We start from the raw sequence: 17701 nt of genomic DNA, 5'->3' as shown, positions 1-17701 counted from the left end.
GGAACGCACCCGGCGAATTGCGCGCCTCCACGGTGAGCTTGCTCGGGCAACACTCCCCGTGCGTTGAGACCCTCTTGTTTCGCCTCCATCCTCACCTCCGTTCGTCCCCTCGCGCCGTCTTGCGCCAAGTCGATGATGTAGTGGATCAGGGGTTGAAACGCACTGTCCGGCTTCGTCCTTTGGCGGAATGGCTACGGCCTTGGTGCTCTGCTGGCGCGTGAAGCGGGGGAGCTGAGCATGTTTTCGTTCAGCTTGACGATGATCATCTCGTCCATTTAGACCCGCCATTATCTCGGTTTATTCTTGATTCTTCTCTGTCTTTTAAACAATCCGGGACCTCGTCATTGTGGCTCTTGATCCGACGTCTCATCTCTTATCGCTCTTCTGCAGCAGGCCATGACCCGTTCTGCATGGCATTTCACAAGGGTGGCTACATCATAGCACCCCAGGATCGACCAACTCTTCTTCCCGTTTCTTTACCATTATCGCCACACTTCCCAGTTCCCGACACCATGGTCGCTGTTAAACCGCCCCCCTCAGCCGACACAAGGCTCGCGGTGCCGAGCTTTACTCCTCCCGGACGACCTCAGTTTAATTCCCAACTTACATCGGATCGATTGCGAGAGGGCTCTAGCTTCGTCTGTCCACCATTCAAGATGGGCGGTTGTATCAGAAAAGGCAGGAGATCTGTTTTCAAAGAAGTCGGCCTAGAATATGATATAGCCTATCTCTCGCCATCTGTCTCCCCCGCCCTATCAGGCAAAGGCCGCCATGTATCATTCATGACACCGGACAAGGAAAAGGACTTTGTTGACATCGCCGGTGCCGAATCTGAGCCCGAATCGCAAGAACAGCAAGAACAGGAGAGTGATCAAAATGACAATCCCAGCATCGAAAAAGGATCGCAAAATCGCCCCCAATCTCCTACACAACAACCCACATTACCCTCAAAGCCGTGGTACGCCAGGCTGGCCAACTCGAAAGGTCGTCCGAGGGTAAGAAGCACATCGGGGGCACCGCCTGGAACTATATCTGGCCTACAACGTTTTACCCTTTTGGCAATGCTCATCGCTGTTGTGTTCCCAGCGTTCGGTTGGCATAACGGAAGACACACGGTAGAAATCAGCGGTGCGGATGCGGGACTCGTTACAACGCGGGAGCAGAGCCCTACCGATGTCTGTGCCAGATGGGCTTTCCAGTCTGCGCTCTTGAATGGCACTCTCTACTTGTATGGCGGACGGGCTAAAACGGACGGAGACCAAGAAAACAATACCTGGAACAACTACTTTATCACACTCGATCTTACAAATGACTGGGATATTGGATCTTCTGCCCTCAAGGGACTCGAGCAGCCAGATGGCCCTCCCGCGGTTTCCATGGGCTACCTCTGGCACGACTACAACAACCTCTACCTCTACGGCGGACAGTTCTCTGACTCTCCCTTTGTCGATCCTGGGCCAGAGTCCGTGTGGAAGTACTCCATAAAAGACAGCACGTGGACCGAATTCCAAGACCCCAAGACCTCTGCCGGCAACGAATCTGACCCAGCTGACCTTGCCGTCCACCGTGCCGCGGAAGGCGCCGGTCTCTCAGTCCCAGAGCTCGGGTTGAGTTGGTACTTTGGCGGGCACCTCGACTGGTCGACAACACCCGGTTGGTCCCAGGATATCGATCGTGTGTACCTCAAGAGTCTTCTCGAGTTCACACACCCGGGATACGTCAACTCGGGCGTCGAAAAGCTCTCCAGTGGTACTGGCGCTGGGGATCAGGGCGCTTTCCGGAACATCACCAAAGGCGGCATCCAGGCGGGCAGATTCCCAGAGCGGGCAGATGGCACACTCGTATTTATCCCTGGATGGGGGGATATGGGCGTTCTTATCGGACTTGCGGGCGGTACGGCAGATAATTTCACCGACGACCTCACGACGCTTGACGTCTACGACATTGCGAACTCGGAGTGGTTCCACCAGGAGACGTCCGGCAATCCGCCCAGTGTTCGCGTCAACCCATGTACCGTCGTGGCCAGCGCCCCTGACGCCTCGAGCTTTCAGATTTACATGTTCGGCGGTCAGGATTTGCCATTTGTATGTCTTCAATAGCCCCTATTTGGGCATATGAATCAGAGGACTAATGTCGCTGCAGGGAAATCAAACACAGTATGATGACATGTATATCCTGACCATTCCCTCATTCACCTGGATTAAGGTCGATCAGAGCGGTCAGAATACGCCAGCCCCTCGCGCCGGGCACTCATGCGTAATGCAGGACGGTCAGATGATCGTTATAGGCGGCGTCGGCAGGAACATTGTGTGCGATGACTCGGCCATGTACGTCTTCGATACGTCGATGCTTCAATGGCGGGATAGGTTCAGCGCCGGGGATCACGAGGCCGACTGGCACGCCGAAAACGTCGTCCTCGCCGGATCGTTCGGGTACAGTGTTCCCGGAGCCGTTCAGGGGGTCATAGGCGGGAACCAAAACGGCGCCGCCACGGCGACTACTCCGGCTGCGGGGCCGGCGACGGGTGGGCCGTTTGCCACGGGGAAGTCGCCCGTGTTTACCATCACGCAGCTCGGGCCCACGGCAACTATCACGTCTATTCCCAACCCTACTGGGAAATCTAGTGAGGAATCTGATGATGATACTAGCGAGTCGAGCCCCAGACTCGTCGCCGCTGGAGTCGTCGCTGGCATCGCTGGTGCCCTCGCCCTGTACCTCGGCTGGTGCGCCTGGCTGTACCGCCGTCAAGTCCGCGCCTACAAGCACCACCTCGCCGTCACAAACCGCTTTTCCGGAGCCTCCTCCGCCGGATCTTTCGGTCATTCTTCTTCACACCCCAACCGGCCGTCCTCGCAGCAGAGCTTCTTTGGCTGGGTGGGCAGTGACCGCGGAGTCGCGGAGCCCAAGTGGCGCGGTGAAGAGTACGACAACCCCAGCGGCGGCAGCTCTAGCGCCGCCGGCCTGGTGAGGCACAGCGAGGATACGCGGCCAGGGACGAGCGGGAGTGGAAGCTCAGCCGAAGGGTTGTTAGAGGGCCAGGAGCCGAGTTTCTTCAGCGTGGTGCTCGGGCCGCGGAGGGCATTGAGAGTGGTGAATGGGGCCGAGTAAGGTACATATAAATGCGGAAATACGCATTGGAAAGGTATGCTTCCGGGTAATAACAGGTTTCTTTAATACGGTGTTTGTGGTTGGTGGTGGGATTGGAAAATGACGATGACGACCCGACAGACTGCAGCCAAATCATTCGCTGATACCCCCTTTTCTTAAAGACTGATACAAGTCAGAGCTCACATGTAATAATCACCACGGCAAATAGCATGATGTGCTGTAAATGCTATTTGGTCATTATATCATCTATATAATCAAGAAATAATAAAAACCTATCTGGGTAGTATCCAAGCCCCCATCGCTTCTCCTTCGCCAAAGCAGAAACAGTATGAAGATTTTAGCTTCCTATGCCCAAGCCATCCGATATCCATGCTCCAAACGCCTCTCTATCTAAAATATGCTTGCCTGCCTATTCTCCGTCTTGAAATGAGGGGTCCTGTCCCAAAGAATCTTCGTATAATCGTTATTCGGTCAACTTCCTCAACTCCTTCTTCGAAATGGTGCTGACGAAAGCCCGTTGGAGGAATTGTCTCCAGACTTTGTTGACCTTTTCCTGTTTCTTCTTCTTCTTCTTCTTGTCTTTCTTGCCCTTCTTCCGTTGATTGTCGGCCTCGGGTTCATCCTCCGAAGTAAGTTCTCCGTCGGAGTCATCTTCCGAGTTACTGAACTCTCCCTCTGCATCATCTGTCCCATCTTCTAAAGCATCTAGCTCGCTCTCATTGTATTCGGTATCGTTATCCTCGTACTCTATTGGCTTGCTGGTGTCCTTCTTCGCTTCGTGTTTCCCGATTCTGTACGCCAACCTCAAGTAGCTCCTGACGGTCAAGTCGTGCAGCTTGTAGATCTTATCTGTGAAAGTGCTGTACTCGACTTCGTAGTTGAATTTGCGAGGTTGTGGCCTTTTATCCTTCGGGTCCCTGCCGCTAAAGTCTCCGTTGCGCCAACGGGCTTCTTTGATGGAGTCGGTCATGTCGTTGTTGATGTAAGTGAGATTGGCAAAGTACTGGGTGTAACCAGTCAAGGTAAAAGGCTGGGGGAAGTAAGCCGGGCCGGGCAGCGAGTCTTTGGATGGATCCGGAGGAATGACAAGCTGGGGGTTCTTGGGCTTCTTGGGCTTCCTCTTCTTTCCCTTCTTTCCCTTCTTGCCCTTCTTCTCGGCTTCAAGGTCGCGCTTCAACTCCAGACGTGTTTGCTCATCGACATCCTCCTCATCGAACAGATCAAAGTTGGCTAGCGGCTGCTCCGAATTGACGTCAAAAGAGTCAACCCAAACAGGAGCATCTTCAAAACCGGTAATATTGTATTCGATGACACGGATGGTGGGGAAGAAGTTGGGGACGATACTGGGGCTGATGAACGACAACTGATACCGTTCGCCATATTTGCCACCTATCTTCTTGTTCCCGTTCTTCTTCTTGTTCTTCTTCTTCTTCGCAAGTTCGTCCATGCCTTCATCGTGCGTATCTTCGTCGTCATCGTCCTCGTCCTCGTCATTGGCGAAGTAGTTGATTCCCTTCGCAACTGATCCGGGAAGATCGGTCCAAGATTGCCTAAGCTCCTGCAAATAATCACCCTTTGAATCAACGGAGAAGTCGTCTTCGATAGGGCCTCGGATCGATGCGCCCTGCCCATAGAGGCTAAGATCGATTTCCTTGGTATCTTGAAGCAAAAAGTGGTCGATGTTCATGTGGCCGTAAAAGGCGCCGGTGACGACATCGCGGAACTGCTTGAGCCACAGGGTGTACTTTTGCCAGCAGGTCTCGTCCCAATTCTGCTTGCTCTCGGTTCGGGCGGGCGGGACGTGGCCGATCAGGATAGCCTTCATGCCGCGGTCGCGCAGGCGCTGCAGCTGGATGCTCAACCACTCGAGGTGCTTGAAGCCGGGTTCGGTGGGGTCGGCGCAACCATCAACGCCAGCGTTGCGGTCGAAGAAGTACATGGTGTTGAGGCTGAAGACGGATAGTTTGTTGGGGATCACCTCGACCTCGAACCAGCCGCCAAAGCCGAAGGAGTGGCGCTGCTCTTCGGGGATGAAGCGGTGCCAGATCTGGCTGTAAGCCTGGAGCCACTTGTTGGGCCCCGGGTAGAAGATGTTGTGAGGGAGGAAGTCATTGTTGCCAAAGGTGGGAATGACTGGGACGGTAAGCTGGCCGTTGTCGGAGAAGGTGTCGACGACTTTCTGGGAGACGAGGCGGTTGGTGCCGAGGACGTCGCTCGTGTTTCGCGGGATCTTCTCGTCACTGTCGTGGCGCGCCGTGTCGCCGGTCCAGATGACAAAGTCGATGTTGTCCTTGACGTGCTCTCTGATCCAATCGAGGGTCGCGTCGATTAGGGATAAGGGCGAGTCGCAGTCGGTAGTCTCGGCGCCGTAGGTACCGGCGGGGCCATTCTTGCGGTGGCAGGCGACGCCTTCGTCGGTGGAGGTGTGCGGCTTGTAGAACTCGTCGGGATGGAAATCTAGAATTTGCAAATGCGTGAGAATTGAGTTTCTGAGACGAAACGGCGACACACCATCCCACGCACGCGGGCTATGCCACGCGGCGAGAGAGCGAGAGGGAGGGAGACGTCCACACCACACCACGCCAAATACAACCACACTCTCCGGGATGTGCACATGCGCGCCGCGCACATACGGACAGACCCGCGCAATGCGACAGGTCGCAAGCAAGCAAACATACCTGTGATATGCAGGAACTTGCCCTGCAGCTTTCGATTCTGCTTCGGCTGCACATGCAGCGGCGGTGCTACGGAAGGCCATGTGTGGTCCGGTTCCGCAGCAGCAATCAGGCGCTGGCTGGCATCGTGGATTGGCGATGATAATACGCCAGGGAACAGGAGGGCGGCCGCGACCAGCAGCCGGGCGCCTGAAGTCGCCATGGTTGGGGAACGCAGCGGTCTGCGCGGAAGGCGTTTTTGGGGTGCGTCTCTGTGTTGGGGATTGTTCCCGATTCCTCCTTTTTTTTAGCTTCGATGACGATTGAGGCTCCGAATATGCAGAATTGAAGGATTTCGAGGTCGACAAAAAGGAAGATGGATTGTGGAGAGGGTACGTAATAAGAGTAAGGTATGTATGGCACGCAGGGGAAAGAGCGAGGCAAGGATGGGAAGGAATTGATTGGCAGGGCAAGCGCAGACAATTGATGACCTGTGGAAAGAGTCAAGAGTCAAGGCGCTATGGCGTCAGGGCCTCAGGGTCTCAGTGCCTCAGGGGCAGGTGTAAGGACATTCCCTATTGATGAGAAAACCAGGGTCCCGTTCGTCCTCTTGGCCGGGACAGAGAGAAAGAGAGATTGTTAAAAGTAGACTGCCAAACACGAACTGGTTTCCAGCCAGTAGCAACGCGCCGTGGACTTGGGGGAAAGAAAAAAAAGGGACATGAGACTCCACCAGTCGGTGAAGTTCGCCGCCGTGGTCTTGCGCTTGTCGTCTCCTTGGTTAAAGCCTCTGGTCCATCCCTCGAGCCTTGGAGCGCTTTATAAAGAAGAGAGAGACACTGTATTCCCGCCGTATAAGTAGGCGGCAGCGAGGAAAGGCGGGTGAGCTGAAATATCTATAGCGCCGTACCCTCATCGACGCATACTCTAGAATTGCCTTACTGAGGGAATGACAGGCCCATCCCACACCTGCATCCACATCTGCATATGCCCCTCCCCTCATCACCCTCCAGATCCAACCTGTGCGGTGTGCTCACGCCGGCACGCGCGTGGACGGGTGCTGAATGACGAGCCCTCAGCCTGCCTCGCCTGCGAGTCCGCGATCGCGGGGACACCTCCAAAACACCAGCGCCCAGGCAGCAAAGCAGCCAATCTTGAGAGCCATGGGCTACACGTGTGTCCAGGAATGGCAACCAGACGGCGGCGGGAGAGCGGCTAAGTTTGCGGGTGGGAGGGACGGGAGCGTGCCCATCCAGTACATGGGATCTTGTGAGCGGCGCTTTAAGGTGACCAGGATGACTCTGGAGCACACGACCAGTCTCGGATGATATTTGGGATGACATTTGGGTTTGGGGCGATCAATGTCATCATCCTCTTACACATCCGGACTCATTTGCTGACCCAAATATTGGGGGTTTCTCTCCTCCGTGACTGTCCCGTCTCCTGGTCACCGTGGCTGTCTCACCTCACCGTCTCTGCCCACCAGGTCGTCGCTAACATGGAGCCTAGCCAGCAAGTTAAAATATTGCGTCATTTCTCAGGGTCCAAGACGTCCAGGAAAGGGGGCCGAAGTCTGTAGCGTACGTAATGGTAGCCATCAAGGTACTGCCATTCCAGTCCTTCCAGCCAGTCCAAGCAGTCGCCTCTCAATTCACCAGACCTCAAGGTGTCAAATCCATTCGTAGGTATGGATCCCCCCCCCATCAGCAGGCATAATCCTCCAGTCAATCAGCAGCCTCCTCCAGCTGCCTCGGCCATCATCCCATACCGGACACAATCCGTACGTGGAGTTGATCACGACCGCCTCCCAACGTTACCCTGTGTCGTGCCGTGTGTGTGGCTCCGTATAAGGCAACGGGCATCCGCCGCTCGTGTCTGGCCCCGTGATGCACCCTCTTGACACTGGTTTCTCATGTAAAACACCGAAGCTAGAAACTCCCCGCAACTCTGGAGGCGTGATCACTCCCATGATCGTCTACGGCCGAGGCTCCCGCCGAAATCTAGACGGGCGGGAATCATCTAGGCTGCTAGTTGGTCGGTTCCCTGTCTTCCCCAGGCTGTGAGTCCGGGGAGAACAAGTTTACTCTGCCCGTGGTGGCGGAGACATATTGATCCTTCAGAAGGGATGCCACTAACAGAATGGCTTCCCACAGCGCTCTGATAGGGCATTCAGAGCATCCACCGCGCTGCAACACGGCCTGTCCTCGTTGTAAGTGGGGGTCACCAGAGGGACGCTAAATGCCCCACCAGCTCCGCCGACTGGCCTCCAAAAAGGGATTTTTCCTTTCTTCGCGCGTCTGACTTTTCCTTCCTTCACCACGCAACACCAGTTCCTCATCCGCGCCACTCTTCCAAGTCGGCGTTGACCGTCTCCGTTCTTCCTCTACAGACGGTCTGTACACGAGGACTCCGTTGCTAGACTATTTCGCCCTTGTTTGAGGGAGGTTGTACGCTTATGTGTGATGGCTTCCTATGGTTTATCTGTGGCTACATGACGATGTGTTCGACTCCGCTTAATTGCTGAGACCCGTGATGTTTTTTTTAGTTGCTCGTGACTCCTTGGTACCTAGTGCCGGATCCAAGGCAACATACGGCCAGGACCCCTCTTCGGGGAGTACGGGACGGATGTTTTTTCGGCCATAGCCCGGGTCTGTTAAGACATGATTTCTGTTGGTTTTGGGCTTTCTCGGTCGTAGTTGTCTCGCAGCTTTTGAGCTGTTGAATCTCGACTTAGCCTACCCTAGAGTCCAGAATTCTCATACCCGCAATGTAAAGTTCATATGGACTCATACTCAGAGGCATTTCCAATCAGTCTGACTGTCCTGTCTTTTTCCGTATTTTTTTGTATCATCCGTGCCTCTGTTTCTCTTCTCTACTTGGAGTACATTTCCTCGTCATGCTTCTTTGCCACTGAAAAAATAAAAGTAGCTATCCCCGGCCCCATTCTTGCTTCTTTCTCTCACATCATAAGTTAATCCCCACAGCTAAGGTACTCCATGACAGGGAGCAGTCCATGGCGCCATTATGTCTGACAACAGGATAACATACAGACGTGCATTTATTAAAGGGGCATAAAACTGCTCTTGTTCATGCTAGCACATCCAACAAAGTCCGAGACAATCCACGTTTAGAGACACCAGATTGATCCTGTTGTGTGCCTGCGCTTCGAAAGGTGGCTCAAAAGGGGAGCAACAACGCCACCAACTTAACTTATACCCAATTAAAAAATCGGTTTGAATCTGAAACAAGGAAATAGTAGAGAGAATCAAATTCAAGACAACAATATAAAACACTAACAATAACAAATGCTGGTAAACTAGTATTGGGAAACCTGTGAGGTTAGGTCTTCTCCTACGTGAGTTGATGACAGGTTTAAGTACACTTCTCGCTGGTCAGTCTACGTGGACCTTCAGGGGGCAGCGTTGCACACAATAAAGAAGACGACTGGTAGCCCAAAATTGTCTTAATTATGCATCGTATTGACTCCATCCAGTATGAGAACAAATATTCACCCCATCCCGATTTTCCCAAACTACCTATGTTGAATATCCTCAGCTACCACATAAACATGCTCCGTAACAACCCGAAAATGAGACGTAAAGCCAAACACAAAAACCATCTAACCCCCTCAGTACCATCTAAGCGGGAGTAGGTGCCTTCCAGTACTTGGCGGGCACGAAAGGCATCTTGGTCACAGTGCCCTTGCGCTTCTTGCCTCGGACCATGACGTCCACCTCGGTGCCGGCCTTGTGTAGGCCGTCACGCACGTAGCCCATGGCAATGTTCTTACCAAGAGAAGGGCTGGGCGCACCGCTGGTCACGTCGCCGACCTTCTCGCCGTCCTTGTGGATCTCGACGCCCTCGCGAGCAGGCGCGCCCTCGACGACGAGGCCTACGCGGCGGCGAGCGACACCTGAGCCGCCCTTGCTCTTGGGGGTGAGCTGAGGCACGATGACTTCGGCGCCGTGGAAGCCGCCGGCCTGGCGCCGCGCGGGGGGGATGATCCAGCTCAGACCAGCCTCGACGGGGGTGGTGGTGTCGTCGAGGTCGTGGCCGTACAGGCACATGCCGGCCTCGAGCCGGAGGGAGTCTCGGGCGCCGAGGCCGGCGAGCTGGAGGCGCTCCGGGCCGGCCTTGGCGAGCAGGGCCTTGATGGTGGGAGTGGTGGTCTCAAAGGCCGGGTACAGCTTGCCGTTGAACGACAGCTCGAAGCCGTCCTCGCCCGTGTAGCCGCCGCGGCTGACGAGAATGGGGTGTGTCTTGCTGCCGTCGGGCAGCTTCAGCTCGACGTAGGCGGCGTTTCCAAAGTAGAGCTCGTTCAGGTTGATGTCGGTGGCCAGCAGCTCGCTGAGCACCTCGGCGCTCTGGGGACCCTGCAGGGCAACCAGGCCGGAGTCGCTGAGCACAGTCCACTCGAGGTTGCCGCCGAACTTGCCCAGCTCCTCGTCAAAGTACTTGGTGTCCTTGTCGAGGCAAGCTCCGTTGGTGACGACATAGTACTCGTCCTCGCCCAGTCTCGTCACGACGGAATCATCCACGATGCCACCGGTGCCGGGCCACAGGAAGGTCGTCAGCTTGCTCTGCATGAGCCCCTGGTTCTTCCAGTCTGAAGGGGTAATCTTCTCGAGGAACGCCGCGGCATCAGGGCCCTTGAAGATGTGCTGCACCATGTGGCTCACGTCAAACAGCGACGCATTGGAGCGGGTGAACTTGTGAGACTTGGTGAGCGAGAAGCCATCGTACTGCACGGGCAGGTGGTAGCCCGCAAAAGGGACCAGCTTGCCGCCGTTCGCAACGTGGAAATCGTAGAGAGGAGTCTTCTTGAGATCTCCGGTGGGTGCATCCGACGCCCATCGGACGTGCTGCTTCAACGCGGAGGCCGATGCGGCAGAGAATGACGTAGGACGGGCGGTCGCAGACAGCACCGCCTGGATTCGGGGACCTGCCCTCGCAGCCATGGAAAGACCCTTCATGATGATTCAATTGACGATAGGAGACTGAGCGCGGCCAATTGATCGATTGTGAAGAGGAGAGAAGTGAAGAGCAGATGAAAGATGCGAGACGAGAGCTATAGCTCACTTACTCACCATGCAGTTACTACACACCTAAACTGATAAGGCAAGCACTTCTTCAGTTGAGTTCGGTGGGCCTCCGGATAGCCGCGGTCTCGGGACTTTGGACCGACCACGGAGCCCCGGAGCGCGGTCCGAATATTTGGCATCCAGCAGCCTCGACGAACGGAATAGCTACTAAGCGCCTGTCTTTTGTCCCCCCTCTTCTCTCCGCATCGCAAAACACACAAGAGCTGAGAATCAGGTGAATGCGGCTTGGAAATTTCATTCTTACACAGCGATGTAGTCGGAGCCCTCATACAGACTCTCCCGATACCAAATAACTATGCCAATTACAGCTGATGCCTCCCGCCGCGGCTCATTCTACCAAGGACTCTATGAGCTCGCAGGCGTGACTCGCAACGACAACGACGCCCACTAAAAATCAAGACTCCGCAGTGACCCTCCCATCAATCCACCAAGCCTTTATTGTTCCTCAAAGCTGTACTTCAACCAGCCACCCAACGCGCGGAGACTTTCCCATCGGACGCTCTCATCGTCTGACTGCATGAGCTCCATGATTCGCGTCTTTAGTCCAGCTCTCTCCAGCTGGTATCGCTTCTCTGGCACCTCCGTCACCAAGCAACCAACGTCGTTGCAGGCGATGGCCAGCACCTGCTTGTCATTGTCCCAGGGCTGTCGCATGATCTCAACCAGCTTTCGGGGGATCTCGCCGTTCTCAAAGTCGAGGATCTTGCGGGCGTTCTCGGCCCAGAAGATAGCGTTTCGGTGAGGGGGCGACCATCGCAGGTGGCCGGACTGAACCTCAGCAACGTACTCGTCAAAGGTAGTCTTCGTCTTGGTGTACTCCTCCAACATCTCCTTGAGGCTCGAGAGATCCTCCAGCAGATCGGGGTCCGTAAGGTGGCGGCTGCCAATGTTGTCAAGCAGGGAGGGAAGACGAGCGAGGACCGCAGTGGGCAGAAGAGACTTTTGGTTCTTCTCGAGGAGGTTGTAGAGGGTGGAGAGGATTAGTCGGGTCGTCTTCTCCTTGGGCGACAAGCGCAAGAGCTGAGTGTATAGGAGAACAATGTCATACTCGCTGTAGATGCGTGTTAGTGGCAATTGACGGATGGCGACCTTTAACGACGAAACTCACTCATTCAGATCATCACCAATCTGCTCAGCCTCAAAGCTCATCTGCCAGATGACGAGGAGGGCATGATACAGGAGCTGCAGTCCGACGCCGCCGCCGAGCGAGCCCTCGAACCCAGTGCTGCGAGCGGCAGTGTTGCCGCTCCAGAGGCTAGCGGATGAGTCGCCGTTGCCAATGCCAGCGGCAGTCTGGAGAATCTTGACGAGGGGCGCAACGGTCTCGCTTCGCTGGTTCCAGAACTGCTCTCGCGAGGCATGCCCGAAGAGCAGCGCAGAGTACTCCTGCACGGCAATGTCTTGTAGGCCAGCGTCGGAGCTCTTGGCCAGGCCGGATAGGTAGGTGAGGACGATAGGCAGGGCCTGAAGAGTCGCCTGGGACTCGTCTCGAGCGAGATACATGAGAGTGGTAAGGGCGTGCGCGGTGAGCAATGGGATGGGATCCTCAGCGTTGGTCGAGTTTAGCAGAGGTAAGAAATGTCGATAAGGATCTTGGGTCTTGAAGATGGCTTTGGCAAGGGACGGGGCACCTAGGATAAGAGGAGATGTTAGCATCATGGGCCTGGGGACGTGAGGGAAGCTGCCATAGATAATCGATACAACCATGGCAGCCGTCCCACATGTGTATATGTGATGGAACTGTAGTGGACTTACCCTCGAGCAAGTCGCCCAGCAACACGAGGATGTACTGGATCACATTCGCATGCTTTCCTGCCGTCTCGAGCACGCTCGACTTTCCAGAACCACCAACAAACAGCACCCGGTATCCATCCAGGTCGCCCGAGACAATCTCCTTCCGCGCCTCGGGCTTCTTGGCCTTGTCGACGGCGCGGATCTTGGAATACTGCTCCTCCGTCAGGGTGCCGGCTCTAACAGCCCCATCCCACGGAATCGGCCGCTGGCGAATGTTGCTCTGCAGCGAGCCCAGGTACGTCGGCGGGTCGAGCGACATGGTGACGGCGTCGCGGCTGCGAAAGAGTCGACGGACGGCGGTTCCGCGGGTGATTGGCGGGAGGAGGGCACGGGGATGGGAGGAGGAAGGGGGGAGATGGGCGATGGCGGGAGGGCGAAGGCGCGGATGAGATGAGGTTGCTGGTGATGCAACCACGCAGCAGCGTCACAGCTCCCTCCCTCTAACTTGGAACTACTGGGAGCTCGGGACCTTGAGCTAAGCCACACATCTAGGTAACACTTCAAGGTCAGAGTGTGGCTTGATGGCTGTTGAAGGTGTGGCTGCCAGTCGCCGGCGTTGGCCCGCCACGCAAGCACTTTCCGAAAACCGAAGCCCCACTTAATGATGACTGCTTACCAGCCACTATAATTCTTGGAGTCTGCCCGCTGTCACTCACCCACTGCTCAGAAGCCAAAGCTCTAAGAAAACGTACAGTAAGGAAGAGTCTTGGTAATAACCGAAAAAAGCCGTTAAATTTGATTAGTTTTTCTTCTTCGTATTATCTTACCTTTAAGTGTTTTACCCGCCCTGGCATTCCCTATTCGGGGTTCGGAAGATGAGCCCGGTGGCAGAAGTCCCCGGGTGCTCCGTCGCAGCAGTAAATGGTTTCCATACCAACCTCCCAAGTTTCCATCATGGCCGCACCCAGGGCACAACCCCAGGATCCTAAACCACCCCAATTGGACCCCTTAGACCCCGTCCACTGCAGGGACAGCCGCCCCTGATTGAAATTAACATTCGGAGGGTTCGCGCCGCGCCTGCAGAAACCCGCCCTGGCCATCCCTGCCGGACTTGCGCTGTCACTACAGCGGGAGTGGCCCCGACGTCGCCCTGAGCAAGTGCCCCGGCCAAGCGCTCCAGGCCGTGACGGGACGACGGGAGCGTACCTTAGGCAGGCGCTGAAAGGTCACGTAGCGACCTAGCTCCAGGGGTGGTGGGCAACCAGCACATGGGCCACAGGGCCTGTCAGCGCCCAACCCGGCCCGCACCAGCGCCACTGGGTTCCCCCGGGAGCTGCAGTTATCGATTGTTGTCCAGTAAACGGCGCTGGCGGTGCGTCTTTGGGTGTCATGAGCTGGCCGCCCACTCTCCTCTCCGGCTCTCCCCCGCCATCGCCATCTCATCGTCATCCGCAGCCCAACATCCATCATCGTGACAGCGAAGGCGACAAAAACATCGAGATAAAAGGACTGAGTGCACCCCGAGCCCCGTTTGCGCTAGAATTTGCTGATCATCAACTGTGGACCAGGTCTCCTTTTTTTTTTCTCCTTCTCCTGACGCTATTGCCCTTGTCCCGTCCGCCCGTCGTCTGTCTCGTGTTGTGGTGGTTGCCGCACTGCAAAAACCGAGAGGCTGGGTGTAAGTGGGAGGTTGGGAGTGCAGGAAACGAAGCCATTTGTCGCAGCCCACCACCGACCAGCCGCTTAAAAGTCATCCTGCAGCGCCCAGAACTTTCCTGCGGTGCTTGTTCCTCATCGTAACTTTTTTCCCTCACAAAATCCCACCCAAACTCTCTTCCTCCTCCAGCATCGCACTCTGCCCCATTGTTGGTTTCTTCGCGCCCATTTCGAAACCTTCGCAGATCCTCGCAGCAACCACCCCGCCAGCGACAACTTTGGGTACCAACAGCCCTCGTATTTGCAGCTCATCTCACCGCTCCCGTCGCCCAAGCCCACTTGTTCCCGCATTCCGGAGCTGCTGAGTGAGACACGAGGCCCCAGAACACGAGGCCTAAGACAACAAAACTCTCACCTTTCCCGAGGAATTCGATTCAGTCGCCCCCTCTATTCGATTGCCATTGAGCGAGCGACCGCAGCCATGCGTTACTCGTCGAGGCCGCTGCTGCTCCTCGCTGCGGCAGGCCTGACTTCGGCTAAGCCTTACCCCCGTGACAGCTTCCACGATGCAGGCTTCTCGTATCTCATGCCGCGCGCCTGCGACTCATACTGCGGCGCCGATAACCAGTACTGCTGTAATTCAGACGAAGTTTGCACCACCTTGGACAGCGTCGCTACCTGCATCGCCGAGGGCAGCTATGTCGGCGCCATCACCACCACCTGGACCGAGACGAAGACTTACACCAGCACCGTCATGACGCTGTGGGACGCTGCCCCCGAGGCCACTGCGGGCGTCGACTGCGTGCCTCAAAACTCGGCACAAGAAGCCTGTGGTACCATCTGCTGCGCCGGATGGCAGACGTGCGCCTTCACCGGCCAGTGCTCTGCTAAGTCTGGTATGGAAGATGGTACTACCGTCGTCATCACCTCCAACGGAAAGGTCACCACCCAGTACTCTGCCCCGTACCGAGTCACCGGTACCACCACCATCACCAGCGAGGGCGTCCGAAGCGATACGGTATCCGAGACGGCCACCGCCTCGACTTCCACTGCGACCAGCGACAGCGACACCATTGGCGCCGGTGGCGGCACTGGCAGCAATCTCAGTGGCGGAGCTATCGCCGGTATTGTCATCGGATCCATTGCCGGTGTCGCTCTCCTGCTGCTTCTCTGCTTCTGCTGCATTGTCCGCGGACTCTGGGTCGCCATTTTCGGCAAGAAGAAGGATGAGAGCCGCGAGCGCGTCGACATCGTCGAGGAGCGCTACTCCCGCCATGGAAGCCGGCCCGCCACGGTGCACTCCCGAAGGGATTCACACAAGGGCTGGTTCGGCGGCGGTGGCGGCCCCTCGTCTGCCGGTTCTCGTCGCGAGAAGAAGAAGGAGTCCAGCGGCAAGAAGTGGCTTGGCATCGCCGGCCTTGCTGCCACTCTCCTGGCCCTTCTCAACCTCCGAAAGGACAAGAAGCCAGCAAGCAAGGGCTCACGCTCATCCCGAGGCTCATCGCGGTACAGCGACTCATATTACTCATACAGCGATTACACAAGTCCCAGTAAGTCACCACAACCTACCCATCAACACAGCGCTACAAATGTGACAAGTCACTGACCAATTCCACAGGCAGCTCAAGCTCTGGCGGACGCACACAACGCACTCGCCGGACCCGAGACAGTCGGGCGAGCCGCGCAAGTCGCGCGAGATCATACTCCAACTCGGAGCGACCTTAAGCGCAGCTTTTCGTCACACATCCATCCTGTACATGTCTCCTCATTCGACATAGGATCTCGAGCTCCACTGGATATAAGCTCGATCCATTGCTTTTTACACATAGGGCTGCTGGCGTCTTTGGTTTGACATACATAATTGCCCTGCGGGACTGATTTTCTGCGTTTTCTCAACATGTTTTGATGAGTTTCTCGGTTGCTTTTTTAAAGAGATTAACGTCATGAAGGAAAGGGAAATGACCAACGATGAAGGAAGAAGAAAGAATTATGATGAGTTTGATAAATGAAGACATCACTCACAGGGCACTGCCCAAGAGACATTTCACAACCCAATTTTGCGCTCGCTTCAATTTGCCTTGTCTACGTCTTGTGTCGGTTCCGGTGGGGGCTTTGATTTCGCGCTGCATATAGACGAAAGACCGCGGTAGTTTTTCAGGAGCTCGCGCTCATCCTCATTGAAATGATAAAAACGGATTTACCGCCAGAAACCCCCCTGAACCCTCGCTTAAACGTCCCGTGTACTCCGCAGGTCACACATGTGCGAAATTGACTTTTGGCACCAGAGGCATCATCTCGTTGCTTTTAGTATTTGTTTTGTAGCCCTTTTGCTACATGACATGCAATGATGGACCCTTCGCCACTCCTGAGACCCAGAAACGCAAAAGAAACAAGATCCGTGTCCGCGTCTATTCATCCTCAACGACGTTGCCCTTCTCGGAAACGTACAGACCGTCCAAGAACTGTCATTTGTTAGCGTCAGGCCCCGGCGAAGAAAAAAAAATAGTGAGGGGGCGGGGGTCGGTCGGTTCCTACCTTTCGGATATCCTTGTTTCGCACTCGGCAGATCTGCTGGATATCGGCGGCGCTTTGCGACACGTTCTCGAGGGAGTTGCCGAACAGGACAAGCTCATCCTTCTGGGTGCTGGAGGTCTCGACTTCGACACCGGGCTGCATCACGATGCGGCGAACGATCTTCTCGCCGATGAAGTTTCGGATCTCAACCTCGTACAGGTCGGTCTCGGCGTTCTTGGACAGGTTGACGTTGATGGGGAAATGGGCGTAGACGTATCGCATCTTGTACTTGAAGCCCTTGGTGACACCGACCATCAGGTTGTTGATCAGGGATCGGACGGTGCGGAGGGTGGCGACATTCTTTCGGTTGCCGTGATGGATCTCGATGGAGATGGTGTTCTTCTTGGGGAGAGTGAAGTTCACAGCCAGGTGGCTCAGGTCCTTGACCAGCTTGCCTATTTCCGCCGAGTCAGATAATTGTGTCCCACGTCTTTTGCGGGCCAGCCCCGGGCTCCAGGGCTGGCGGAATGGTGTTTCGTACCTCGGGGACCCTCGACAGTGACAATTCGCGACTTGATGGCGACCTTGACTGTACGCGCAAACCGGTTAGCAATCCAAGTTCCAATTGCGTGCGGAGATATTCCTGTTCGCAGCCCATCTCGAAGTTCGACGTCCGTGTGCGATGGTTGGGCGCCAGCATTCTCGGGACGTCGATATCGATCCGGGGCGAAAATGAGAATAGGAGGCGTGACGTACCCCCCTCGGGGATCTCAAGGAGCTCCTGGGAATGAATGTACTTCATCCTGCCGGTTGTGTGGTGTTGATGTCGGGGGTTGAGGGTATCTGGAGTCGTCGGCGGTCGCGAATTGTTTGACAAATTCCGTGTGGGCTAGAAAGTTCGGGAGGTAGGGCTTGTGCGACCACGTGATGGCC

The 17701-nt window shown here is 55.8% G+C and overlaps 6 protein-coding genes across 6 annotated transcripts; 2 read left to right on the top strand and 4 right to left on the bottom strand.

Annotated features, from left to right (window-relative positions):
• Positions 1 to 512: 512 nt before the first annotated feature.
• On the top strand, positions 513 to 3108 carry BGZ61DRAFT_338803 (uncharacterized protein; the record flags this gene model as incomplete). The annotated part of the gene is made up of 2 exons (XM_046239161.1): positions 513 to 2084; positions 2143 to 3108. The coding sequence occupies 2 exons, from the start codon at positions 513 to 515 to the stop codon at positions 3106 to 3108; spliced, it is 2538 nt and encodes an 845-aa protein (XP_046111696.1).
• A 463-nt stretch (positions 3109 to 3571) lies between these two features.
• BGZ61DRAFT_525123 (Metallo-dependent phosphatase-like protein) lies at positions 3572 to 5985 on the bottom strand (the record flags this gene model as incomplete). Its single annotated transcript, XM_046252709.1, has 2 exons — positions 3572 to 5565; positions 5787 to 5985. The coding sequence occupies 2 exons, from the start codon at positions 5983 to 5985 to the stop codon at positions 3572 to 3574; spliced, it is 2193 nt and encodes a 730-aa protein (XP_046111695.1).
• Positions 5986 to 9298: 3313 nt separating this feature from the next.
• On the bottom strand, positions 9299 to 11058 carry BGZ61DRAFT_5078 (uncharacterized protein). Its single transcript, XM_046251927.1, has one exon. It carries the CDS (start codon positions 10733 to 10735, stop codon positions 9401 to 9403), a length of 1335 nt encoding a protein of 444 aa, XP_046111694.1. The 5' UTR covers positions 10736 to 11058; the 3' UTR covers positions 9299 to 9400.
• Positions 11059 to 11299: 241 nt separating this feature from the next.
• On the bottom strand, positions 11300 to 12917 carry BGZ61DRAFT_470408 (armadillo-type protein; the record flags this gene model as incomplete). Its single annotated transcript, XM_046248077.1, has 3 exons — positions 11300 to 11915; positions 11973 to 12495; positions 12620 to 12917. 3 exons carry the CDS (start codon positions 12915 to 12917, stop codon positions 11300 to 11302), a joined length of 1437 nt encoding a protein of 478 aa, XP_046111693.1.
• A 1818-nt stretch (positions 12918 to 14735) lies between these two features.
• Positions 14736 to 15979, top strand: BGZ61DRAFT_525120 (uncharacterized protein; the record flags this gene model as incomplete). Its single annotated transcript, XM_046252708.1, has 2 exons — positions 14736 to 15804; positions 15873 to 15979. The coding sequence occupies 2 exons, from the start codon at positions 14736 to 14738 to the stop codon at positions 15977 to 15979; spliced, it is 1176 nt and encodes a 391-aa protein (XP_046111692.1).
• A 683-nt stretch (positions 15980 to 16662) lies between these two features.
• BGZ61DRAFT_525119 (ribosomal protein L6, alpha-beta domain-containing protein) lies at positions 16663 to 17570 on the bottom strand (the record flags this gene model as incomplete). Its single annotated transcript, XM_046252707.1, has 4 exons — positions 16663 to 16716; positions 16790 to 17223; positions 17310 to 17357; positions 17525 to 17570. 4 exons carry the CDS (start codon positions 17568 to 17570, stop codon positions 16663 to 16665), a joined length of 582 nt encoding a protein of 193 aa, XP_046111691.1.
• Positions 17571 to 17701: the final 131 nt, after the last annotated feature.

This window comes from Ilyonectria robusta, assembly GCF_021365365.1.
Source record: "Ilyonectria robusta strain PMI_751 chromosome Unknown BGZ61scaffold_1, whole genome shotgun sequence".
In the NCBI taxonomy this organism is placed as follows: Eukaryota; Fungi; Ascomycota; class Sordariomycetes; order Hypocreales; family Nectriaceae; genus Ilyonectria; species Ilyonectria robusta.
This window is presented reverse-complemented; position numbering and strand designations above follow the sequence as displayed.